The 24,893-nt window shown below is 40.7% G+C and overlaps 1 protein-coding gene across 1 annotated transcript; it reads left to right on the forward strand.

Annotated features, from left to right (window-relative positions):
• The first annotated feature begins 526 nt into the window (after window positions 1–526).
• Window positions 527–24,651, forward strand: lmo1 (LIM domain only 1). The gene is made up of 4 exons (XM_033991704.2): window positions 527–1,370; window positions 13,968–14,181; window positions 21,392–21,517; window positions 23,912–24,651. Exons 1-4 carry the CDS (start codon window positions 1,349–1,351, stop codon window positions 24,015–24,017), a joined length of 468 nt encoding a protein of 155 aa, XP_033847595.1. The 5' UTR covers window positions 527–1,348; the 3' UTR covers window positions 24,018–24,651.
• The last annotated feature ends 242 nt before the right edge of the window (window positions 24,652–24,893 follow it).

Here is a 24,893-nt window from a genome sequence, read left to right on the forward strand (position 1 = left end):
TTGGTTAACAGTCTCCGCAGGGCAAGTGAAAGTGGTGCTATTTAGGGCTGCACCATGGAACAGAAACACTTTCATCTTGGCAATAACAGGCAACAATTATATTACCAGATTCGAAAGAGAACCTTTCTATCTCGCCACTAATCAAAAACGCAGCCCATCTGTTGTGCTGTCTCTTTTGAAACGACTGTTTATCTGCGCCGCGTATGATAACTGGGTCTGGACACTAATTAACTGCTCAACAGACCGCAATTAGATTCTATTTCTATTAAATTCAACCAAAAAGTCGCTGGTAAAAAAACAAAAAACAAAAAACTGCGCTTGTATTTTATGTTTACTCCAACCGGTGGAGCAGCTTCAGTCTGTCTCTGTGTCTCTCTCTGTGTCTCTCTCTATGTCTCTCTCTCTCTCATCTCTCTCCCTCACATGCACGCTCACTGCTCGTGCGTCAATACAGGCTATTAGTGCATATGCGCGCGCCACCAGCTCTCCTGCACGCGCGCATAGACTGTCAGGAAGAGACACACACACGTTACGCACACGCTTTCCCTTAGCTGTGCTTTTGTGTTTTGTCAGAATTAATGAGAAAAGTTCCCTTGCCCTAGGGGTAATTAGTGTCCTTGGAGTTAAATAAGCTAATACTTAGACACCTCTGGCACAAGCAATTATGTTTGTGTATTGAATAATTGATTCAAAGAGGGGGGAAGGGCTGCTAATCAGATCTGAGCATAATGAATTGATTTAATTAACAGGGGAATCCGAGGCTTGGTGGAAACTGCGCACATTTATTCAGCAGCAGCAGCAGCAGTGGCAGCAGTGGCACGGGCGCACACATAGAGCAGGACGAAACAGGGAAGGAGACACACGCTTTTAGCACTTGTCACATTTGCAATTGGATTTGTTGTGAGTACAGTTGGCTGTTCGGGAGCAAATGAGAACCAGAGAGCAGCGAATTCACTGCTGCTGAGTGCTTTGAGTGTGTTGCGTCCGCGCGCCGCTGTTGTAGCTACATTTCTATCGCTTTACATTGTTTTGCCTTTTCTTTTTCACTCGCATGGAATTGATGAAGAGCCAGCAGCGCGGTTCTACGGCTGTGCGTTTGACTTGGCCAGGGTTCGCTCCGTGGCGTGCGTCGCTCTAGATCCATCGCATGAATTATTGTTGATAGTAAGAGGAAGGGAAAACGTGCACACGCCACATCTTTACATTTTCCCTCTGTGTTGGTTGGCTGATCGAGGCGTAGTCTAGTAGTCAGCCAGCCGCGCGTTTCAAAGCCATTTCCAGGAGCAGCGTAGAGCGGAGCGAGAGGACCACGGATCGCCCGGGGAAGGACTCCTCGTTCCTCAGGACGATGGTGCTGGACAAGGAAGAGGGTGAGTAACGCACCGTGACACTGGACACGTGGAGGCGCACTGACATTTTCGCACATTTTTGCGCGTTTGGGGCACAGTGGTCTCACGTGAGTTCAGTTTGACTCTGTGGTGCTTGTGTTTTCTTTCCCCTCGCTGCTGCTGCTGCTGCTGCTTCTTCTTCCTCTTCTTCTGCGTCTTTTGTAAAGTTCACGGGCAGCTTTTGACATCACTACGGGATGGGAGAGGACAGCACTGCTTTTAACTTGATTGCAAATTATGGGCAGCGCAAGGACCATTTGCCTGAGTCCCATCACTCCCCCTCTATCCAAATAGGCCTCCTTGCATTACTTATTATCTCTCGCAATGTATTTAGGTTAATGGGCGAGGCAATCTAATTAATTTTAATTTAAATCAAACTCGCCTCTAATGACGTCCCATTTTGGATTAGGCTGATGTGGAGCTGTGCAGTGCGTTTAGCGGGTCGTGTGTGTGCATTATGGAAGATTTAATATTCAAATGGAGAGGCTCTACAACGCTAAAAGGCTCTGAATTACAGTCATTCTCCGTTTCTAACACTTCCCTAAGAGCCTGCTGTTACACTGAAATCTAGACCACCTGCTGCCACGCACTGTGACACCCTCCATAAGCATAAAAGCCATATCTTTTTGCCTCCTTTTAAGGAAAGACATTTTAGGGAGTGTATTTTTCCTAACTAATAGCTGCACTTATGGCCAGTGTTTGACATTTAATAACTAACATGTCTCAATAGAGAGTCCTCTCCAACTTACACATCTAATAGTCATAAAAGATTTGTGGCATAGACATAAATTGGTATGTCTGTGCTGCTAATGTATCCAAATTAACTCAACTGTAAATGCTCTTCTCTTTCAGATGTCTGTCTGGCTCTAAGTTACCCATATGATTCATGATTCAGATTGCTTTTAACAGTTATTGGCCAAGCAATATGGTAAATGTACAAGGTGATGCAAATGGCATTAGCGGGAGGGGATGCACAGGAGCATGTAATGCAGTCAATACTACATTAACTACTGATGCCCAATTACAGAACCAGGGAGAGTGGCTTTTAGGAGCATTAGGACTTGCAGAAAAGCTTAGATCACCTGCTGCTCATTGCCTAAAAGCCTAACCCTTTAGTGGCTGGTCTCTAGCTCAACAACAGAGCTGCTTGGATCCTGTCTTTCCCTCCACTCTGCCCCTCTTAGTGTTTATTGGTAGTAAAGTTATAGTCTTGTCAATTCAAGGCTTCTGGTCTAATGTATCCACTTAGTGCGTGCACAAATACGGCAGAGAGAGGTGTTCACTCACTGTTTTAGTTGGTCAGTGCACAATTTTTGTTTATATATCGTGTTATTCTACCATGTTTTCATAGCACAGTGTTTACATTTTACTCAAAGGTTAGTTAGACAAATGCCTTAATGCAGTAAGGCTTGTTTGGGTCGTAGCACTTTCCAAAATAACATCCAGAACACTCCTATGAACTGCAAAAATTGTGTAACCTATTCTGTAATTCTGTGCGGCTCATTTCTGTCCTTTTATCTCTATTTTCATTCACCAAAACAATCAGTGTCTTCAATCTATTATCTATTACTTTATTGACTCGTTTTAAAAGTCAACTTTCACATTCCCTATTTTATTTCTTGCCCTAAACACAGAAGCAGGAGGAGGAAATGGTCTGAGTGAATGAAAAAATCCCCAAGCTACTGATAAATTTGGAGTTACCTTTGCTTGCTAATTTATGACCCTGTTATCTTCCTGTCCAGTAAAATTTGTACATTCATAAAACATGTGATTGAAAAGCACCGCCTCAAATGAATGCAGACGCTGATCTGTCGCCTGTGTAATAAAACTTGTGCTCCGGGCTGCGATTTTTATTTTGAAATAATAGGAATTGCTTCATTCTTTACCGGCGTTACCATGGAAATACTATCTCGTAGCGACGTTATATTGATTTAGAAAGTGGACAGTAATATTTCTTTTCAGTTATTTGGTTTCTGACGGTTGATTTGTAATTTCCAGTTGGAGATTACTTTTATATGTTCCTTAAGTCCGTTCGCATTTCTGAAGGAATGCAATTTGCTCTCCTCTATTTGCTATTTTTCTTAGCTTATTGCTTTGCTCTTACCGCAAAATTAAACTTGCCTATTTCAAATATTGAAATTACGTCTGGTTTTTGTGCTCTAGGCTCCAGCAATATTACAAACCACATTGCTTCATTTGATGTTCCGAATGTCACTGGAGTTTTATTTTAGACCTCTGCTGCAGTTTTCTTACTTTCCTCCTTTCCTTTTTATAGTTATTGTGACGGCACTGCTCAAAAGTTTGATTTACTCGGTATCTGCACACAACAAAGACATTAAAATTAAGAGGAGATGAGATAGAGGAGATCATGTAAATAAACAACAAATAAATCAAGGCTGCTATAAACCCTTTTACAGAGATGTACCAATTACAATGTGGCATTTTCATTATTTGATCAAATTCGTGAAAAGGGCAGTGGGTCAAGGAAAGAAATGGTGTGAATTCAGATAACTTTTTTGTCCAGGGAATTATTTATAATACGTGAATGACCAAAGATACTAACATCCCTCACTAACAGAGCACATAATAAACTTTTATACACTGGATAACGAGAGCATTTACCCCAGAACTATGACATATTTTAGCTAATTCTAGACGTTATGCACTAGTGCCATCTAAACTCACCCTTTTCCCTCTTTAAAAATACATATATCACTTGTAAATATTATTGTTTACCCCATCGTGAGCTCTTGATCCTGTTGATATTACAATTACGATTTCGTAGCCGTACTAAAAGTCTGTTGCACATTGATGCAGTTATCCACATAATTGTTAGCAGGGCTGTTCTCACGCTTCCCTTTAGCTAAACAAGGACAAAATGAGCTCAAAATCCCATTTTCACATGTCGAGTAGTGTGTGTTTAATTCCATCTAATCTGATCATACAAATGCACAATTTTCACCAGAGACAATTTTGTCTGTCACCGCTAAACCCTCAGATCCCTATCAGCGCTCATCGTTTTACATCTGTTAGTGCCAAGACGTGTGGAGCCTATCATTTAGCATATTCTCTGTCAGATTCAAAGGCTCTGAATAGAGACTTAACAGACACGTGTTAGCCGTGTTCTATATGTAAATGCAGCGGTGCACAAACCTACTTATGCACTTCAATACATAAGACCATCTCTGTTTTAGCCTCAAGTCTCGTGCCCCTTTTGTCAAAACACATTTATACAGCGGGAACGTCACCTCCACCTTTTAAAACTATTGTTGATGTTGTGATTTTTTATGTAACTCATTTTCAGTGTAGTAAAACAAAGTCAGTATATGTGAAATTGGAGGTGTCAAGTTGAGAATTATTTGAGTTAATAACAAAATCCAAACGGGCCTTACACAGCCGCTTATGCAACATTTTGTGTGAGGATCCTCCTGGTGTCCACTGCTCTTTGCTTGTATGAAAATATTGTTCAACTTGTCCTGCTAAAAACTTGTGCAACACTAAGCCAGCTGTTGACGTCAGGCTGAAGAGAATTAAGGATAATTGCTGGTTTATATTATTACTGAATATATTTGTGTATTTTGCCCTTGTTAAAGAGCCACGTTTAGCAACATTCAATTTTCTCACTTATTATTTTTCCTGCCAGGAGGATGCAGAGTAACTCTTGTACCTCCAGATTAGTGAGTGTCAACATGATATTATCGAGCTTCTTAAGTACATCGTTCAACAAATCTAGTGCCGTTACGTTTTGTGCATCTTTGACTGAGTTAAGTCACATAAATGCATAAATGTTTTAGATCCTTGTGTGCATCCAGTAAAGGCATAGCTGATCTTATTGATTACATCAACGTCTTTTGAATAGATGAAGAGCGAGACAAACACATCTATTCTAAAAACTGGATTAAAAAAAGACACCTTAAAATAGCATTTTAACATTTCAGTCAGTGGGAGAATTGTAGACTATTACAAACCTTTCAACACGGCTCTAATGTCTTCTGTTTCAGAATAATCATTGTAACACTATGGATGTGTGGAGAGTATGACCTCTAGGGGCTGCTACTGAGTTCATACTAGTTTAAGTCTGCGGTGTTATTATAGGAGAAAGCCTACCACATGGTTCATAATAATCAAAGGGCAGGTGCTCTATTCTTTCCTGACATTTTCTTTTGTTGTTGGTAAACAGAAAGGGCTTATGCATTCTTTCACTGGAGGAAAAAAGCACCTTACAACAAAACGCGTTGGCCTTCACTAAATCACATTTAAGCAGGTAACCAAAGCTGTAATTAAAAGTTAATTTGTTTTCAAAGCGTCTAGCTTTTGGATTATTAAGTTTAAATTAAATTGGTGCATCGTGATGACGTGCATTCAGGAAACTAGAAAATGAGCTAAATTATTTTAAATGTAACTACTGGCCGACGACTGTCAGTTCTATTCATTTGTTTATTTTAAACTGTCCGAAGCTTGAAATTGTTCCCTTAAACAACAGGTGCCCAAAGTGGGGCCCCTGGTCTAATCTGGCCCATGAGGGGGGTTGGAGATTTTAAGAAGAATCTATTTAGATTCAATTTAGTATTGAATTGAGATTGTTCGGTTTTGGGAAGGTCGCCCAATCCTATTTCCCAATATTTAAAGTCAAGTTAATTAAACATTTCTTTGCAGAACATTTTTATATGCAAACTGTCATTAGGTTTGACCCTCGACGTCTAATCTGCACTGATTTTGGCAACTGAGGAAAAACTTAAGGCACCTCTGGTTTAAAGTGTTAACATGAATGACTCTTGAGGTGTCAGACTTCATGAGCAGATAAACGTGTTCTAATGGACCCACAGAACACATTCTACACACTATTTATTTAAAGCTACCGTCTGTGATTGCACGTTGCATTCTCACATATCACCACTAGTTGCTGTGTACTTTGCTGCAGTTTAGTGTGTCAGCTTTGTCCTTACAGAGCACAGGTGCGTCACAGGTCACCGGGGGGAAGAGGGTTCACATCTACCATCTACTGGTGAAAAACAATAGAATAAACCTACATATGGGAGCTTTACGGAAACAAAACAAACAAAACTCTCAGTCATATCTGCCTTTCTTCTTCTTGGTCAGGTGGTCATCCAATTGTAAGTGGTAAATCATTTTTTATTCTTTATTTTTGAATACATGGCAATACAATTTACATAGTATTGTACAGGCACAGAAGAGTGACTGATACAGATCTGGGTATGGGATGGGGGGGGTGCCAGTATTGATAATGTGATGTGAATGAGCTTTTGTTTTCTCCCAAACAGGCAAAACATTAAATATGCAGTCAAAACCAGAACAGTCTTCAATTGAGCTACACAATCATTAACTTTACAAAACATCCGCAAATCCTGGAAGTCCCAAATCTGTGTGCACCAAACTCACCTTTCTGATGATTGGTCCCATCAGGAGTGGGAGTGGGTGCTGAATGACATTAGAGGCCCATGCTGTCAAATAACTCTCCCCCTGTGGAGAATTTGCATTATTCAAGATTAAAGAGCTTCACACAGTGCACAGTGCTCTGCTGTTCCTTCTTCTGCCCCTCCATTTTCACACACTAAGGACCTTGAATGGCACACCTGTCTCCTGGCATATCCTTTTGAAATAATAAGTGCGCAGTAATTGCCCGAGAGTGGGGGGATTTTAGTACATCACTTCCTGACCTCATGAGTGACAGAAAGTTTCGAGGGCTACCATTTATTTCTCTTCAAATGCATTTTTAATGTGAACATAAAAGTGTTTGCGCATTACTCTGTTCCGGATGGTGCGGAAAGTGGCTGTGACAGGTCTAATGGTTCAATTTTTTTATTGTCAGGAATCAAGAAGAAGTGCCAGATAAGATTGCTTTGACTGTAAAAGTTTAGGAAAGATGGATTTTCTCTACGTCCCAGATGAAAGATCCACTTACCTTTAAAGGCTATTGACAGTCGGCACTTAAGACAAAATAGTAGAATGGCAGGTTACAGGACCGGCCTGAAGCTGTGCTCGCTTTTGATTGGTTGATTGTACCACATCCATTTGCTCGACGGAACAGTTGATGGTCTGGTCACTTAAGTCTCTCAGGTGAAGAAAAGCAGCCTGCATCCTAAAAAAAAATTATATATATATATATACACACACACACACGCACACACACAACACAACACAGTAAGGAAATGCATTAAATTAATGCTAATATATAAGATCTGCAGACGTGCGTTTATCGCCGCTTAAAGATGCTAGCATGAGTTTTAGCATGTCCTGTTTTTAGTCGTGTTTGAATTTACATAAACACATTTAATCTAATAACATAAACCATCATGTTGCTTCATGGTTAAGTATATTTTAACACACGACACACTTATGATGCTCTTTACTTTCTGTTAGCTTTATATAGCAACTTATGCTATAGCTAACTTTATGACCACACTGTTTTGTTTTTATCTTAATTTTGCAGCATTACCTTGCACTATAAAACCATGAATTGTCATATTTGTTTTCCTCTTCATTCCTCCTGCAGTTCCTCATCTCTCCATTTGAATCCGTCCTTTTCTCTCCGTCGACGGCGTACCTTGCTGAGCTCTAATCCTAGCCCACTACTGAAAACCCAAGCGTTGGAACAAGTCTCCTTCTGTAATAATTTGGAAAACTCTGCCAGTTTTCATGTCTCACAAAAAAGCGGCAATGAATTTAATTAGAAAGCTGTTGCATATCTCTGTGATACATTTCTTTTAATTAACCCCATGTGAATAAATTAAAAATAATAGGGGGTTGAAAAGTGTGGAAAAACACCCTAATGAAGTTTGCCGTTAATTGGGATAGTGTCTGGAAGCCAAACCACAGCGAGCGGGTAGGGAGAGAGGGAGAACACCGGGAGCTCACTATTCACTCCTGTATTAGAAAAAAGTGCCCAGGGCTTGGTGCTGACTTCAAGTGTTAGCAATGCCCCTCTGACGTGATGGAAATGACCGAGGGCTGCTAGAAAAGGCATTGCTGTTCTACTGAGACTCCCTATATGCCTATGCTGCGCTTGAAGCTGAGCCAGTGTTATTGCAGGCCCTAATACGGCCCACTCATTTGGAGCGGATCAGCAGTAATTATGGCAGGGAAAGTGGCTGCCTACCGACTGTGGGGGTCAGGACACTTGTAACATGTGAAAAGAGCAATTATTCCAGGAGACAAAACCCTCCCTTATCCCTGCACAGTGCCAGGGTCAATGTAAGGGAATGGGCTGGCCAGCGTTTCACCGGGCCTTATTAGCCACTGCAAGCTGCAAAAACTTTGAGAGAGAGTGCATCTTGTTAATGAGTGCGAGTGGTCCCCTCCTCGTCCTGCACCAGCGCTGTCTGCTACCTCACTCTGACTGTGGGTGTTAATTATGTCATAATCAGAGCTGGAGTATAGGCCCAGAATCACCGAACAGACCGCCCCATTCATGCACAGCCATCTGGAAATGTAGCACTACAGTGACACACGGCTCCTAAAGAAAGACTTAAAAAATATGCAAAAATCTACTTCAAAACATTGTACTATAAACTATGCTTTCAGTTATTTAAAATGCACAAACTTTACCAAATTGGGTTTGATTGTTCTGTTTGGTTTCTCAGTAGTAATAGCATAGAATAGTTTAACCTTTTAATGAGATAATTAACGTCATTACAATTTCATGCCTTATTCGTTCTGTTCTCAGCCTCTCGTAATGATGGGAACTTGCTGTTTTAACAAGACCTTTCTAACTACCACCTCCACTGCTTTCAGTTATACATTTAAACAGGCTCGGATGGTGACGTGTCTTGCCCATAGACGCAGAAACAGTACAGGATTCAAACCATCAGCCTGACTGGTTAGTAAGCGATTATCCTAACGCAACTCCGCACTGCGCACTACTTTTTTACTTTTTGTACCTGCATTGGAGTCATATTTCTTAACAAAATATGTGTTCTACTCGTCCTCGCAAATACACAAATATTTTTGGCGACAATTTACATGTGAAATTTTGCTTATCATTCAGAATAAACTCATCAGCAGGCTTTCAGCTGCTAGGAGCACTCCAGCTCGTATTATAAACAGATGTCTTGTATTTTGTCTTGGCAACAGAGAATCATGTCAATGGGCTCAAATACAGCGATGACGGAAGCTGAATGAAATGGCTTGATTTACACACACACGCATACACACACACACACACACACACACACAGCGGTAAGACATCTGCATTAGGTCCTATTAGCCTTTGTGAGCAGCCACCTTGGTCCAGGGACATCGTTTATGAAATTGCCACAGCGTTTTTAGTCTCGGCTCTATGAAGAATCAAAACTACCGCTGCACTATTACTACTCTTTTGCGTTGAACCCAGACCGATGCTAATGAGAATAGTGCTTTTTTTAGTTAAAACATGTTGGTTGCTGGTTTAAATCTTGCCTATTGGTGCGTACTGTTTTTGTGTCCCTGGGCAAGAAACCAAACCCACCGTTCCAACTTTATTTTCGTCACAACATATGCCACCGGTTGCAAAAGAATGGCCTAAAATGTATGCCAAATCATGAATCATGCATCCGTTCACATGCACATCAGAATGAGAAAGACTATTCTCACCAATCTTTTCTTTAGGGCCTTATTTATTCTATTTTGGATCATTTGTTACTTACCAGAGTGCTTGGTCTTTGTTTGCTGCAGCTGTCCCAGCCTGAGCAGCCTGCTGTCTCCACATGTGTCAGGAAGAGCTTCAGGATCACCTTACTACCAGTCAATGTCTCTCCAGGCCATCGGGGCTTTTAGTTCATCATGATACTTTAAGTAAAACAGAGGATTAGGCTTTAGTCTGGTACAAGGCCGTAGGATAGAGATGTGGCAGATGGCACAATGTTTACAAAAGTAGTGTCTTTGGTTTTAACACACTTGCCAACACTTAAAACATAGATAGTCCAAAGGTAGAGATGTTGTTTGTACATCCAGGTGTATCAAGACTTTTATTTTTCGAACAGATGTGCTATGTAACTGTTATTGCTTTGCTCGGAATATTCCACAGCATGGCATTTAAAATTACCGACTTTGCATTTAATCAGTAGAGGTATTTTTATTGCCCCAAAAATGCCTTAAAAATGATGCCTTATACTATGAGCGGGGTCACCTCTCCACTGATATGACCTGTAACTTTCCCTAGCGGCGCCATCTGCAGGTCTATACGGAGACTGATACGTTTAATGCCAAAAACACCTGCAGACAAGCAGGTGGCAGACCCTCTACTCGAAAAGTTACATAGTGCTCCTTTGAAATCATGTAGGCACTGGCTATTCTGAAATACTTTAACTAAAAAACACGTTTTGTATTGAATTCAAACGTGCTTGGAAAAACCTTATTGGAAGTGTGATCTTTGCATCTCTCTCCTCTTAAACACTTTCCTGAGTGCTCCAGAATGTGTTTGCTTTTAATCCTTTAAGATCAAAAAGGGTTACAGCGAAGTCGTGTGAAGTTTGATAGCTGTAAAGATGGAAGTCTAAATGGGGCTGCACAAAAAGTGGATGCTATCTCTATAATGGGAACTACATGCTCTGACAGACTCCTTGGTCTGAGCAGAACTGTACATATTCTGGGCGATAGCATCTGTGAGAATGTTGATGGATCGAGGAAGAGGCCGATGACAGCACTTTACACACTGGCGCTAATGGCAAATTAAATTCACTCTCACCAAGGATGTTTGGCAGGACAAGTGCTGTTTCCTTCACTTTGAGGGCTAAAATGTATAACCCCTGTTGGAGGCTGGTCTGTGATGTGGACAGGACAGGCCTTTGGTGACATCGAATGACACTGGAAGGTCAGCGGCACTTGTATCTGTTAAATGGATCGGATTAAGTGGATGCTGCTTCCTCTTATAATGCGCAGCTTCTTTTTTGGAGCGAGGTGGTGAACACAAGAAGTCCTGTCCCCCTCACACTGCGCTAAGAGCCGCTGACAGGTGCACTGAAATGTCTTTAGGCGTTGGGGAATTGAAACTACATTTACCTTACTTCTGCTTTTTGTTCAGCTGTGGCTCGAAACACTACTCTTAAATCTGTTTGCTGCAGGCAGCTTTGGTAGAAGAGATCAAAACATGTTTGTTCCCCGCAATGACTACAGTTTTACTTCCTTGTTTATTGAGATGTTTCTTTCCAACAGTCAGGCCTGAAGGAGCAGGACATATGCAAGAAGAAATAAATGTCAAACTACCAGCAAACACAATGCCGCAGTTGGACTGTAGGAGGCAGCGTGTGTGTCATTTTAATGATGCTGAGCAGGGCTTTAAGGAAAGTGTGCCTCCAAACCCAGGCTGCTGTTATTCTGGGATAGGTTAAGCTTTGGCCTTTTCAAACTTGATGTAAAACACACACGTGATATGTTTAAGGAGCATGCAGTGACTGGTGGTCTTGACCAATTAGGAATGGTTCTCCGGAGGTGGGAGAGCGACCTTTTTGTATAATTAGTTCTCTTATTTAAAGCAAAGATTTTGAGTCCAATAACTAATTAGGTGTCATAAAAGGCAAATTAAAGGTTTTTGTGATCCCCGAGGGAATCACAGCCACTCGTTTCCTTCTCTCCGTGCCAGCACTTGCCCGTACACATGTATACAGACACACATATAGCCCTCTCCTCTCTCTCCTCATTAAGAGTGTTTTTAGTTCTGTGGAAGGCTGTCAGCAGAGCACTGTTGGCATACCTGCAGAGAGCTCTCCTAACAAGCCATGAAATGCAGGTAGAGCAGTCTGTCCTTAGCCGCGCTGCCTTAAATTCCAGGCTTTTTACCTTCATTTACGCTCAACATTGGTATTTATAGCAGGTTTTGTGATCCTAATGCACAAGCTTCCAGGGGCCTGTTTTTGAGGGCTAGGGTGAGCGAGCTGGAGGGCTGGCACAAACACTAATTGATAGCTCCCATCACACGCACCGCACCAATTAGCCTTTCCTTCTCGCTCCTGATAAAGAAATAAGATTGCTTAACAGCAGCGGAGCATGCACTGACATATAAAACAAAGCCATAAATTTGACTAACAAGCTCTGCGATTTCTTCCACTTCTTTCTTAACAGGGCAAAATGCTAATTATGTAACATTATTGATATGCTGGACAAAAATATGAAAATCTGGATCCAATAAGGCACTTTGCCGGTCCATTTAAGTGTGTCAGGGAAAGTATGTGCTTGTGTTTGAAACAAGTGTGGAGGATAGTGTAAGGTTTGTGGAAGTGAATGAAGTTGACAGGGCAAACAGAGAATACCAGTCCAGAGTGGAGCAGGTTTTTATTACTGAAAATACAAGCAGCGTTGTTCTAAAGTACTTTACCAATCCTACTTGATACAGTGACAAAGGTAAAGTTACTAATAAACTAGTTGTTGAAAGTAAATGTTTTTATGAGGAAGGGATAAAATAGAGACAGACTGTAATGTGCAGTGTGAGGTTACAGTAGTGACATTTCAACTTATTATTCAGCATTACTTTCCGGCCAAAGCTCTTTTATGGATGCCCACACTCACTAAACATGGCGTCACCCCCTGCCATGCAAAGTGTCCAGTTAGTTGTATTTTCTTCAGAGTGAAAGAGAGGGAGAAATGTGTTTTGAAAGTAGAGTGGCAAGTGGCGTCCACTGTGTGTTCTTTTAGCCGGATCAATAGCTCAGTGTGTGAGAGAGTGTCTTAAGAGCTGTTGTCTTGTGCTTTCAGCTGTGGCAGACCTGTTAGTGCTTCAGAGGGGAGCGCTGCGCCCCAGCCTCTACCAGCAGTGGCCTGAGGGGGGCTTTTAGTCCAAACACAAATGTCAACCACACATAGACTATTAGTGTTTAGTGCAGTTATTAAATGGACTTTATTTGTCCTTTAGGAGGCTAAAAGGCGCACTTAAAGGGGACCTGTGTGACAGCAAAGCAATTTGCGAGTTTGGTAACTTAGGTTTGCTGGTTGCAGACACATGAGTACAGATAAGTGTAAAAGGAGGAAGGCTGTAATGTTCAGAATGTGTGTGTGTGTGTGTTAGCCTGAGTGAGTCCCACTGTGAGTGCATGGAGCACACTGAGTGTATGCTAAAAGGCACTTAGGCCATAACATATCTCACTGGGGTCTGGTAGCAGCGTTTTTGTGGTCAGAGGCTTTTTAAAAGGTTAATGTTAATCTATACCAAACAAAGCCCATGAGGAGCTTTTACAGCTGTGGACAGTTGAGTGAAATGGCTTTGATGAAATGGTAGGTAACTAATGTAGTGCACAGCATGCTGTAAATATTACAGTAAGCAGAATAAGCATTGTGCTCTTATCTTGTGTATACTCAGGACAGGCTCTTTAGAGGCTGGCTGCCACTGATCATGTAACTTTTGTACTACAGCATGTTCTAGTGGAACAGGTAAGTCAGGACTGCATGGTCCAATGTGACCCGTGTGCCTATCTACATGGAAGAGTGTTTTCTTTAATGCATATGAAGCAGGCGAGGCGCTGCACTGTGGCCATGAGCGCGCGCATCCTGAGATGCCTGAAGAAGCAGGAGCTTATCAAAAAGGGAACATGAAAAGTCACTGGTGTCCCTGGCCGTAAATCACGCATGGCTGTTTGTCTCTTATCACTACAGGTGTGCCCATGCTCTCCGTCCAGCCCAAAGGGAAACAGAAGGGATGTGCTGGCTGCAATCGCAAGATTAAAGACCGCTACCTGCTCAAGGCCCTGGACAAATACTGGCACGAGGACTGCCTGAAATGTGCCTGCTGCGACTGCCGCCTGGGGGAGGTGGGCTCCACCCTGTACACCAAAGCCAACCTCATCCTGTGTCGCAGGGACTACCTGAGGTAAGCGCGCGCACACTAGCACAACCAGAGACCACTCCGGTGGTTATGTGACCTCCTGCCATCACACAGATTGCATGTATGTTCTGGGTACATCTACTTTTCATTGGAGCGCTCCAAAATGTCTGCTGCCTCAATAACTAAAACACTTTATTTACTGATGTATTCCCAAAGCAAAAACAACGTGTTTTAGAACTGTCTACTTTATGACAAGAAAACCGTCACAACATGCATCATGCTGCTGCTGAATTGAGCTGCAACTGTTCAGAATGTACAATACAAATGTCTCAGTGGAGTGTGTTCCTGTTTGTCAGTTTAGTGCACAGCAGCCCTTCCATCAGATTTTTCTGAGAAATCATTATGTGATTCATTTCTTTACAGAGAAAGTGCATTTGCTGTAAAAGTATAGTCCAACTGTGAACCAATTCTATAGCTACAAAGACCACTGTGGTTCAGCCTTCATTGTTGGTCATACTAAGTACATGGAAAATGCAAGTCCATTAAGACTTACATTAGAGAAGAGACAGCACGCCAGACCATTACATGTTTAGATAATGTTTATTCAATAATGTTGTCTCTTCATTTCTGCCTCCTTATGTGTGTTTTTAGATGTACCTGTTTCAGTTGGCAGGGAGGGACAGTCCAGTGTTGCTTCTGTAGTTTTTTTTTTTTTCAGATGCCCCTACCATCTGCTTGATAAATTAAACATGACCATTTCCTGGGCGTTAAGTCACATTCCCAATGAGATCTGAGCATTTATCTGAGAGAGAAGTCCCTCGAGGACGACTTAGCGATGCCACTGCCCTAAGCCCCCGCTCCCCTATAATTCGGACCCCCACCTTCCTCCCTCTCTCTCAGCTCTGTGTCTCTCCTGTTTGATGTATTCAGCTATTTCAGAACGAGTTTGCTCCTAGTTTTTTGTTGAAACTGAATACAAGGTGATAGATTCATTGCATAATATGGATCAATTAAAATGTGGCGTGACCAAGTTTTACATCATTCAAATAACTCCACATAACTACATGTTTCATGTACAAATGTATCACTCAGGAATACAACTGAAACAACAAATAATGATCTTATCACTTCAAAAACTGAAATCACTGTGTCACTGTAGAACAGACCTGTCCCATTAAATCTTCTCCAAAGTGTGTATTACAGACCTGAGTGCAGATGATTTAACTTATGGCTGTCTATGACATTTCACATGGCCCATCTCACTGTGTGTGACCTAAAAGGAGTGGTATCCCACTTGAGAGGCGCTTAGGGACGTTGTGTTGAGCTGGCCATTACCATCCATCAGCTCCCACCCACAGTTAATGCTTTTAAGATGCAGTGAGAGGTCCACTCCGACCTGGTCCTGCACCCTGCAGGGCCACGCGGAGCAGATGAGGTAATAATAAATGGGCAAATGACCACCACAAAGCAAAAATGATGAAGCCAAGACTTTCACATGGTAGAATATGTTCAGAAAGAGCTACCACCCCAACACCCCCAAGCAATAAGTGTCAAACTAGAGCAGAGACAATTTCTGCATTAGAACAGAGGGACGAGGGGGTCAGGGACAGAATGACGTCTATAATCAGAATTTACAATATCTAAAATAGGACTAAATAGGAGAGGTAGAGAAAGCTTTGTGCGTCTGTGGTGGCCCCTACTGCCTAATGAAATCCATCCCACTCGCCTGCTCTTCAGCTCACCACAAATGCAGCGCACTTAATGGCTAGAGATGCTTGAGATGAATTCTATTATGGAACAAATTAAAAACCTTGCCTCACGAACAGAGAGGAGTGTTTGAAAGTAGGTGATGCAGTCTCCCTCCACAGCCGGATGTAGTTTTTTTTTTTTTTTTTTTTTTTTTTTCTATAGGACAGATAAGTTCACCCGCAGTAATGAAGTTAAATGTGTTCACTGAATTAGCCACCACATCATTAAATACATACAGGGGATTAGACACCGTTTAGTTATACTTAGCTGACATAGCCTACTGCGAAAATGTAGTAGTTTTTAATTTGGTTTTGTGTTTTTTAAGCTATTAATTTTTAAAAACCGAGTATGCAATATGAGCAGCTATGTGCACTCGTCATCTAGAAACAAACACAGAAAAACACAGCTTTGATTCATTTAAATTTGGAATAATATGGGCTACAGACTAACGTACTGTGTGTCTCAGTCCCACTTATTAGGTCAAAGGCGACGTGATTGTCCAATTAACGAACTAAGAATGTTGAAAGGCGGTGTATTTATATGTAAAGACATGAATGTTTGCACCCTCCGAATGTGCCTTCCTTTCTGTCTGTACTACATTTAAGTGAAAAAGTTGCTCCGTCTCCCTTCTTGGTCGGGCATGAGGGATCTAAACACTCCGGTTAGCACTTTCAAAAAGACACAACAGTTGGTGAAGGTCGAACCACTGGATGCATGCATTAACAGCTTAGCCTTTTATGAAATCTGACAAACCCATGGCATACGGGGACTCCTCAAAGAGCGCCGGGAACAGGTAGAAAACTTCAAGAGGCGCAACCCGGCCCATCTCAGCTGCACCGCTCCACGTGATACACCAGAGAACTCGGAGGGTTTGAAGTCTGCAAAGCTCCGAGTTGAAAGAACTAAAGAAGACCATGGTTTCTCTAAAAACCCATTGTAATAACTCAATAACAGAAAGAGAGGAATACTTTATAGAGCTGCCGTTCAGTGGTGCTTCAAAACAACTCGCGCAATCCTCTCAAAGTCCATTGTAGATATGCCTTCCCCTGAATAATAAAAGATTTACCCATACATACATGTAAGGTTCCGAGTGACTGAAATTATTTAGATTCCTTCTGCAACAAAGTGGTAAAGTCTCTAACTACAGTTGTCAGCTTTTGTGCTCAAGTTTGTGCACTATGTAACTTTTCTCGAGTGTCTACACTGCTTATTTACGTGAAGAAAGGATTACTCTGACTGGAATGTACTGGAGTATGGCATTAAACTTATCATAGTTAGTAAAAACATGATCAACCACAAGGACGATAAAATAAAACACAGTGCAAAAAAAGTGTAAGTAACTTTGTGCTTTACATTATTACAAGTAACTATGAGATTATATTTCTTTTAGCTTTAAACACTCACTATGTAACTTTTCTGGTGGACGGTCAGTCATCTGCTGTCTATCTCCATGGAGACGGAAGTTACAGGTCATATCTGTGAAGAGATGACCCTGCTCAAACTAATAAGGCATGTTTTTCTATGTATTTTTTCAGCAATAAAACCAACTGTAATAACAAAAGGTAATAAAGAAAAGTTTAATATCATACTATGAAATTTTCCAGGTCAAGATGGTGGACCCCAAGCAGAAAAGTTACACAGTGCAGCTTTAAGACAGATTGAAATATTCTGTCTATTGTTATTTATTATTCTTTATCCTCAACATGGACTTATACATTTATTGTTGTACGCTTCAAATTATTTAGAATCAGTCAACCACTTCAACCAGTCATATGTTTTTTACACTTGACTTTGCTGTCAGAAAAACAATTTTCAGCCTTTGTGCCCAAAATAATCGTAGCAAAAAGCTTGGTTATATCCATACTTTTTTACTAGTGAGAAATGGTGGCGATGTTGATTTTGTTTCACTTTGGGTCAGAGAATATTGATTCCTTTAATCCTAATGGCCATGGAAATTGAAGTGCATGAGCCAGTGCACTCTCACAATACATGACATATGTCAGAACAATACCTGGGAATTCAGCACAAAATAGCCCATTCAATCAAAAACGTCAGCTAAATGAAATGAATTAATGGAGTTCTGTTTCTCTCCCTGCTCTCTTTAAAGCCACCATGTCACACAGTGTTTTATATTATTGTGTTATGCTAAAAGCCTGCTTCTACAATACATGTATTCTGATAAAAGGCTCTCAACACCAGCCTTTATGTGAGGTAGAGCTGCACAAAATGAGAAAAACATGCAATACTATTTGATGGCTATGCTGGAAATGGCACTAATCATTGGTGGTGCCCTAATTCTTTCTATAATGTCAGTTTAAACTTAAATTTGGCCATTTAAACTGTACATGATCTTGCAAGACCCAAACAGGTGATGAAGTAGAATATAACTTATACATAAATATAATATATAAGTAAAATGTAGCAGTTTAGCTTGTCCAAAGTAGCAGCTCTTGTCATGTGGGTCCACTTTGCAGTATCAATATAAATGTTGGTCATTTCGATGTTACATATTTTAGTCTCCAACCTCCACAGAAACCAAAAACCTCAAATAAACTGCATTCTCTCATATCAGACCTGTGCTACTTTAATAATACTCTATAATATTTCAGCGGGTGGTGGTTAAAAAGCTTGTTTAGTGTCTTTTACAGCACAAGCACAGGGGATAAAAGCTGACCTGCGCGTAAGTTATGAGGCTTGATACATTGGCACACTTTGTCTTGGGTTGCCTTTAGCCTCATAGACTATGACAGAGCAGATCGTAATGTCTTTGAACAGTTCTCCGCAGCTGTAATCTGCTCTTAGCACAAGGAGCCCAATTAAGCTGAGCGCGGGTGCCACATTATAACCCAGGCCAATCCACCGTTGGCTAAAGAAGTGTGTGAACGTCCCATTCGCAGGCACTTTGTTCATTCCACATTCATGTTTTAATAAAGGCAGAACAAAGGCCTCATCTCAGAGCCAAATGTGCGCCTGTGATATGAAAAACAGATAAATTAAATGAGGTCAAAACAGGTGAAGTGGCTGGATTTATGATGTAAGGATTCACTAACTCTTTTAAAAGGGAATGAGCGGTAACCAGGGAGCATAGAAAGCGTTTTTTGGATGGACATTCAAAGTCAATTTACCTATTCAAGTTGTTTACAAAGTAGCTGCCATTGAACTACTACAGTATTTACATTGCAATCCATATGTTGGCCTGTATGTACCTCATGAAGAACAAGATAACGTACACACTGTATTACGTTGTATTTATAGATAGAATGTACCACGTGTAGGGTAAAATGAAGGCTTTGTTCTTTTTCTTCTCATTTTTAACAAATAAATATAGCTTTTTTCTCCAGACTTCTGAAGCAATAAGCACAAATCATCCAATTTTTTGTAACAATCCCTGCTTCTTTCACAATGCAGTGTATATCTGTGAGTAGTAAAGGTCATCCCCTGGTACATTTCTCTCGGCTGTATTAGGTCATGAGGGACACAGAGCTGAAAAGGGAAACCTATCCACAGGTGTCGCACTCTGCTTGGACCGAGGGCAGACATTAGTGAAAGAGCACGCTGGGCCTCCCCACCGAGTGTATTCACCAGCTGTATAGATCAAGTACACTCATGTCCACCTCCCAGCAGGTGTAATGGAGATGTAACAATCATCCGGGGAGCAGTGGGGCTGTAACAGGTGTGTGCATGTCACACTGAGCGAGAGCCTGTGCTGCGATCGCTACAGCAGCTAGAGGGAGCCACGAGTGCCCTTTAACTTGACCTGATATAGACCACAAATAATCACTGGCTAGCAACCTGCAAAGTGTACTTTATAGTGTTTGGGGTATATCGAAGAAGATTAGGGTGCCCAAAAACGCAGCAAAATGAGAATGAAACCAGAACTAAACTAGGATTAAACCGGGACTAGAACTTAACCAGACAAACCAGAACTTAAACTAGAACAGGGCAAAAACATGTTTATATCAGGACTAAGCTGGGTTCAAATCAGGACAAGTGTCAATGCAACCAGAAGGTGTTTTTAAGGTGTTTTGGAGCTCATTTGAACATTAGCATGAATATAATTTGCGTGTACATGTATTTGATCAAGACAAAACTAATATACATGCACGAGTTTGTATTTTAAATAAGATTCATAACATTTGGATGCGATAATATGCAGTGATTAAATGCAGGGAATCAGTTTATAGTTGCCAAAACATATGGTCATCACACCATATATTCCAGTGTTATGTTTTGCTTTTAAATGTCCCTTTACTCTATAAAAAAACACATTATACTGCGCGAGCTCTCTGGGTGGCAGGTGTCCAGTGCATGTGAACAGCAGTGTTTTATTATAAGAGTAACTAGAGAACAGTGTGTGTGTTAAAACCCTGTGAATCTCTCTCATGGAACATAACAGCCCTGCTCCTGTGTCTCTGTCGCCCTGACTCCACTGGGCACGGACCCTAATTAGACGCAGAGCTGCTGGATAGACGCTTTTCTTTAACAAGATGAAATACAACTGAATGGGACAGGCACAAACGAGGCACCATATCAGCACTGTGCAACTCTACCGGAGCCCTACAAGTTTGGGGAACAAATTGTTTGGATGGCACGAGCTGTTAGGTTATGCCCCTTTTGCAAAACAAGGCTGCTCTCAAAACGCTGTCTCTAAAAATATATATAAATGTAAATGTAAGATCTGCAGGACTGCTTTAAATTCAAAATATGCCATACTCAAAAAGAACGAGGCCCAACTCTTATATATAAATCTTGCTTTTGTAGCATTTGGACATTACTTTATGACTGCTGGGGCAAAATGAGATTATCTGTTTATTTTGACACCTGGTTGTTGGTGATGTATTTTAAGCCCACGGTCAATGTTTTGTTATTATGTTAAAAGCAAGAAAATTGGGATGCATCAAGAGCAGTTTTAAGAGGACGGGAGCATCTTCTAGTCTCTGTGGTGAAAAGTATAAAGTATAGAGCTTTATTTTAGTAATGAGAATAAATCACATTATACCCACAAATGCTGACTGTCAGGATTATGGTCTTTTTTGGGTTGAAACTCTGGCACAGTTACACCAATCTATATTTATAATTATAACAGCGCAGTGATATTAAATTTACCGCATCTCTAAGCTGTCTGTCCATTGCATTCATCCAAACATGGGACGGACACGATCACTGCCCCCCTACGGCTCTTTTATACTGTTTGAATTCTGCAGATCGACCCGTGAACTCATTGGTTTTGCACAAATGTTTCTGAATTTGCAGCGTGCTCAGACAAGCCTTTGAAGGAGATTAAACCCATGTGATCATTTTAATTAGGCCATTAGTGGAAAATGAAGCTCTGTGTCTTAACAACTCATTAACAGTAATACCTACTACAGAAATATTTGTGCTACACTGCTAGATTTTCTATGCACCGCCATTGTTGCGTTTTCAGTATATTTCTGTGTACTCTTTTATTGTATGAAGGTAAAGGGAGCACGCAGGGTTAATCGGTGTGTGTGTGTCTGTCTTTCAGGCTCTTCGGTACAACAGGGAACTGTGCAGCCTGCAGTAAACTCATCCCCGCCTTTGAAATGGTGATGAGAGCCCGAGATAATGTTTACCATTTGGACTGTTTTGCCTGTCAGCTTTGTAACCAGAGGTAAGAAAGGAAATCCAAAAACACTGCCTTGTTAGAAAATCATAAACACAAAATATCCAATCTCTCAAATATTTGGATGGGGGTTCTCTGCAAAAACACATCTTCCTGTTTGGTGAGAGCTGTTGTTGTAGATAGAGACTCATGTTAAATAATTACGTCTACTGAACAGAAGTTTGGCCGCGTTTGAATCGGCCGAGCGGGTGTTAAATGAGCTCATGTTTTTAAGTGTCAGAGGAACTACAAAACACACCATAAAACTACAGACCCACCTACATGTGTGAAAAGGCATTCCTCTTAAACCCACTGACAAAAACTCAGTACGATTACACTGGAGCTTGGCAGTATAGCAGTACTTTTTGATGATCTCAATTTAATAAGAACATAAAGTCATATAAATCGTGTAAGATCATCCCAATGTGTTGTTTTCAGAGTCTAGAAACTGAAGATGACGTACATTCTGTCAGGAGCAAGAGCCAGTGTATCCTCGTATTGTGTTTTTACATGAGAAATATCCAAAAAGGAAAAAAAATCACAGCTGTTAAACCAGATTATTTCCATTAATGGCAAGATCTTGAGTTTAGAACCTGCTTTACTATAGAAAATCTGCCCCTTGTCTGTATTAAATGTTATTGGCCCATAAAATGTTGTGACAATAATGGTTATCAGATGAATTTAAAGTTAAGATTAAGGTTGAAGTACCACAAAAAATGTATGTACTAACGCAAAAGTTCAGAAACTCATCTTATTTTTTGATTATATTTATTCTTTGCTCATTATAGACTCCACGTTCAATTTAAACCTTCAAAATGACACTGTTATTATATTACTGAAGATGAATCCCTCCCTGTACTATTAACTAAACAATGAAGCATTTATTAACTAATGAAAATACTACAGTTGTATGAGCTCGTATTAACCTATGTGACTTTAAAGTACACCTGTGTTACCATTTTAATACTCTCATACTTCAATTTCATACCACTAACTCAATGAACTCGGACCTTTTTAAATGATGTTTTCCTGCAGATCTTATTTGTACCGAGTTTCTTTTGGAGTTTCCTTTCTATCATCTTCCCAAAACTGCTGGTTACATCTTTTTATGGTGTAAGAATCTCTGTAGATCAGCGATTTCTGAAAGACCAGACCACGGCACATTCACATTCACATTCACAGACACACATTTCTTTTATTCTCATTCTTGTGGGAACTTCGACATAGGTCTGAATCCACTCGTGTATTTTAAAAAAAAGCACTGCGCCTGCTGCATCTAATAATATAGTGGTCAGTAACCTCATTTTAGAAGACTACTTGAGAAAAATAATATGATAAATGATTAAATGTGTAGTAATTATCTTGAATATTGCAGCATTGATGTAACTGTCAAATCACAATCGACTTAATGAATCAGATACTTCGCGCTGAACTAGTTGTCAGAAGGAAACGATTATTGACCCGGGTGTCAATACTGAACAAAAATAACTTAAAACTGACAAACTATGTGCTCAATGTGGTGTCAAGTATCAAATTTGGGTTCTGTATCTTCGTGTAATCCTTTATTTTTGAGCCTATGATGCTACGATGTGACATACAGTGAATCTGACATATCCAAATATTGCTTTTTGCCATTAATGCGGTGTCAGTAATGGGTGCAGCGGGGAGCGCGGCTGTCAGGGGTGCCGTGACCCTGCTCTCTCACACAGCACAAGCCCATTAACCTTGTACGGGCCGCGTCCAGTTTCCATAGTGAGCACCTGCTGTAAGGGAATCATGAGTGTACCTCTCCTCTCCACTCAGACCACAAGCCAGGACTCATCTGTGCGCACGTGGCCCTGACTATTGCACCATTATTACACATTACACATGACTCTGCTGTAGTCTGATATTGACACTTTACCCCAGTTACATAATTACATCCTTAAAATGTGGGATGAGAGATTCTTTTGAGCTAGAGCTGCGTCAGACTCCAACTAAATCTCATACAAGCATCACAGTGTTGTATTTCTAGTGTGTCATAGAGTAGTCATTTCATTTTATCAGTAGATTAATGCAAAAAAATGTGACATCAAACTGATAAAGGAACAAAAAAAAGTGCTAAATCGATAACGAAATCAGCAAATACAATGTGGCGCGTAATAAGCCAAAGGTTTTTCCACTCGCACACCACCTCGTTTATATACTGAATGTGTTTTATTAACTGTTTTGAGTTTTGTTTTATAAAAAAATGCAATCTTCACAGCAAAACTTTGACATTTTCGAGGAACAATAAACTGAAATTTCCAACTAAAACTTATTTTTTAACGTCTAATGAACTGTGTTGCTGGAGAAAAGCTTGTCACGTTGCCAATCATTTTGAGTTTTCTAATTATCTCTTTGACATGTTTTGTGTGTGGACAGGTTTTGCGTGGGCGACAAGTTTTTCCTAAAGAACAACATGATTTTGTGTCAAATGGACTATGAGGAGGGCCAGCTGAACGGAAGCTTCGAGACACAGGTGCAATAGTGGGACCGCACTCCACTCTCCACTCACTCATTGTGCTGCACTTGGAATAGACAAGCGTTGGTCTGCTTGCCTGCAATACTTTTGAAGAAGAGCCCTTTATCGGTCCCTGAGGACTCTATTGTAAATGTTTTGGCCCCTCCCACACCCCAACACTGAGCAGTTACTAATTTTGATGTACAGTTGTGCCTGCTTTGCTGAGCACCGTATTGCTTGTATGTTTTTGTGAAGTTTGTTTAAGATTTGTTTTATTCTTTCTGACTAGGGTCACTGGAGGGTATGTACAGTCAGTTTTCTCTGTATATATAAACTGGAACTTTATTTTATGAAATGTAATGCAATTTTATTACTAGTGTGAATTAAAAGATTCTTAAATGTTCATAGTGACTTCTTTTCTCTTGTACGGAAAACCAAAGTTGGACGGCGCGACGGACCCATGTGTTGAAATGTAATCATGCCTTCAAACTGCAATGCTACGAAAATCAGCAGGAGGGAAAGTGTATTTGAAGTCGTTCTTTAAAACATGATGCAACAGAAGAAGTTTTATTACATTTTGCAGACTTCTGATGGAATTTGAAATGTTGTTTAAACTGAAGTAAATAAGATTTTATTTGGAATAAAAGAATGATTCACCAAACTGTGTTGTTTTGAGCAGGTGTCATGAAAAGACAGCTAAGCCAAGCTGCTCTGTGATTCATGCGTCATTAATTGCCATCTGATTATGAGGGTGAATTGGCCTGGAAATGAAATGCAACAGCGAATAAATGAAAGAGAAAATGGAGGCTTGTGGAGTTTGAGCTCATTTAAAGAGAGGCGTCGGAGGTGCAGAGCGGGATTCAAAAGTCCTTCTCCCAAAAGATTGTGTTAATGGAGCCGTCT

Source organism: Periophthalmus magnuspinnatus, chromosome 3, assembly GCF_009829125.3.
Source record: "Periophthalmus magnuspinnatus isolate fPerMag1 chromosome 3, fPerMag1.2.pri, whole genome shotgun sequence".
NCBI lineage: Eukaryota > Metazoa > Chordata > Actinopteri > Gobiiformes > Gobiidae > Periophthalmus > Periophthalmus magnuspinnatus.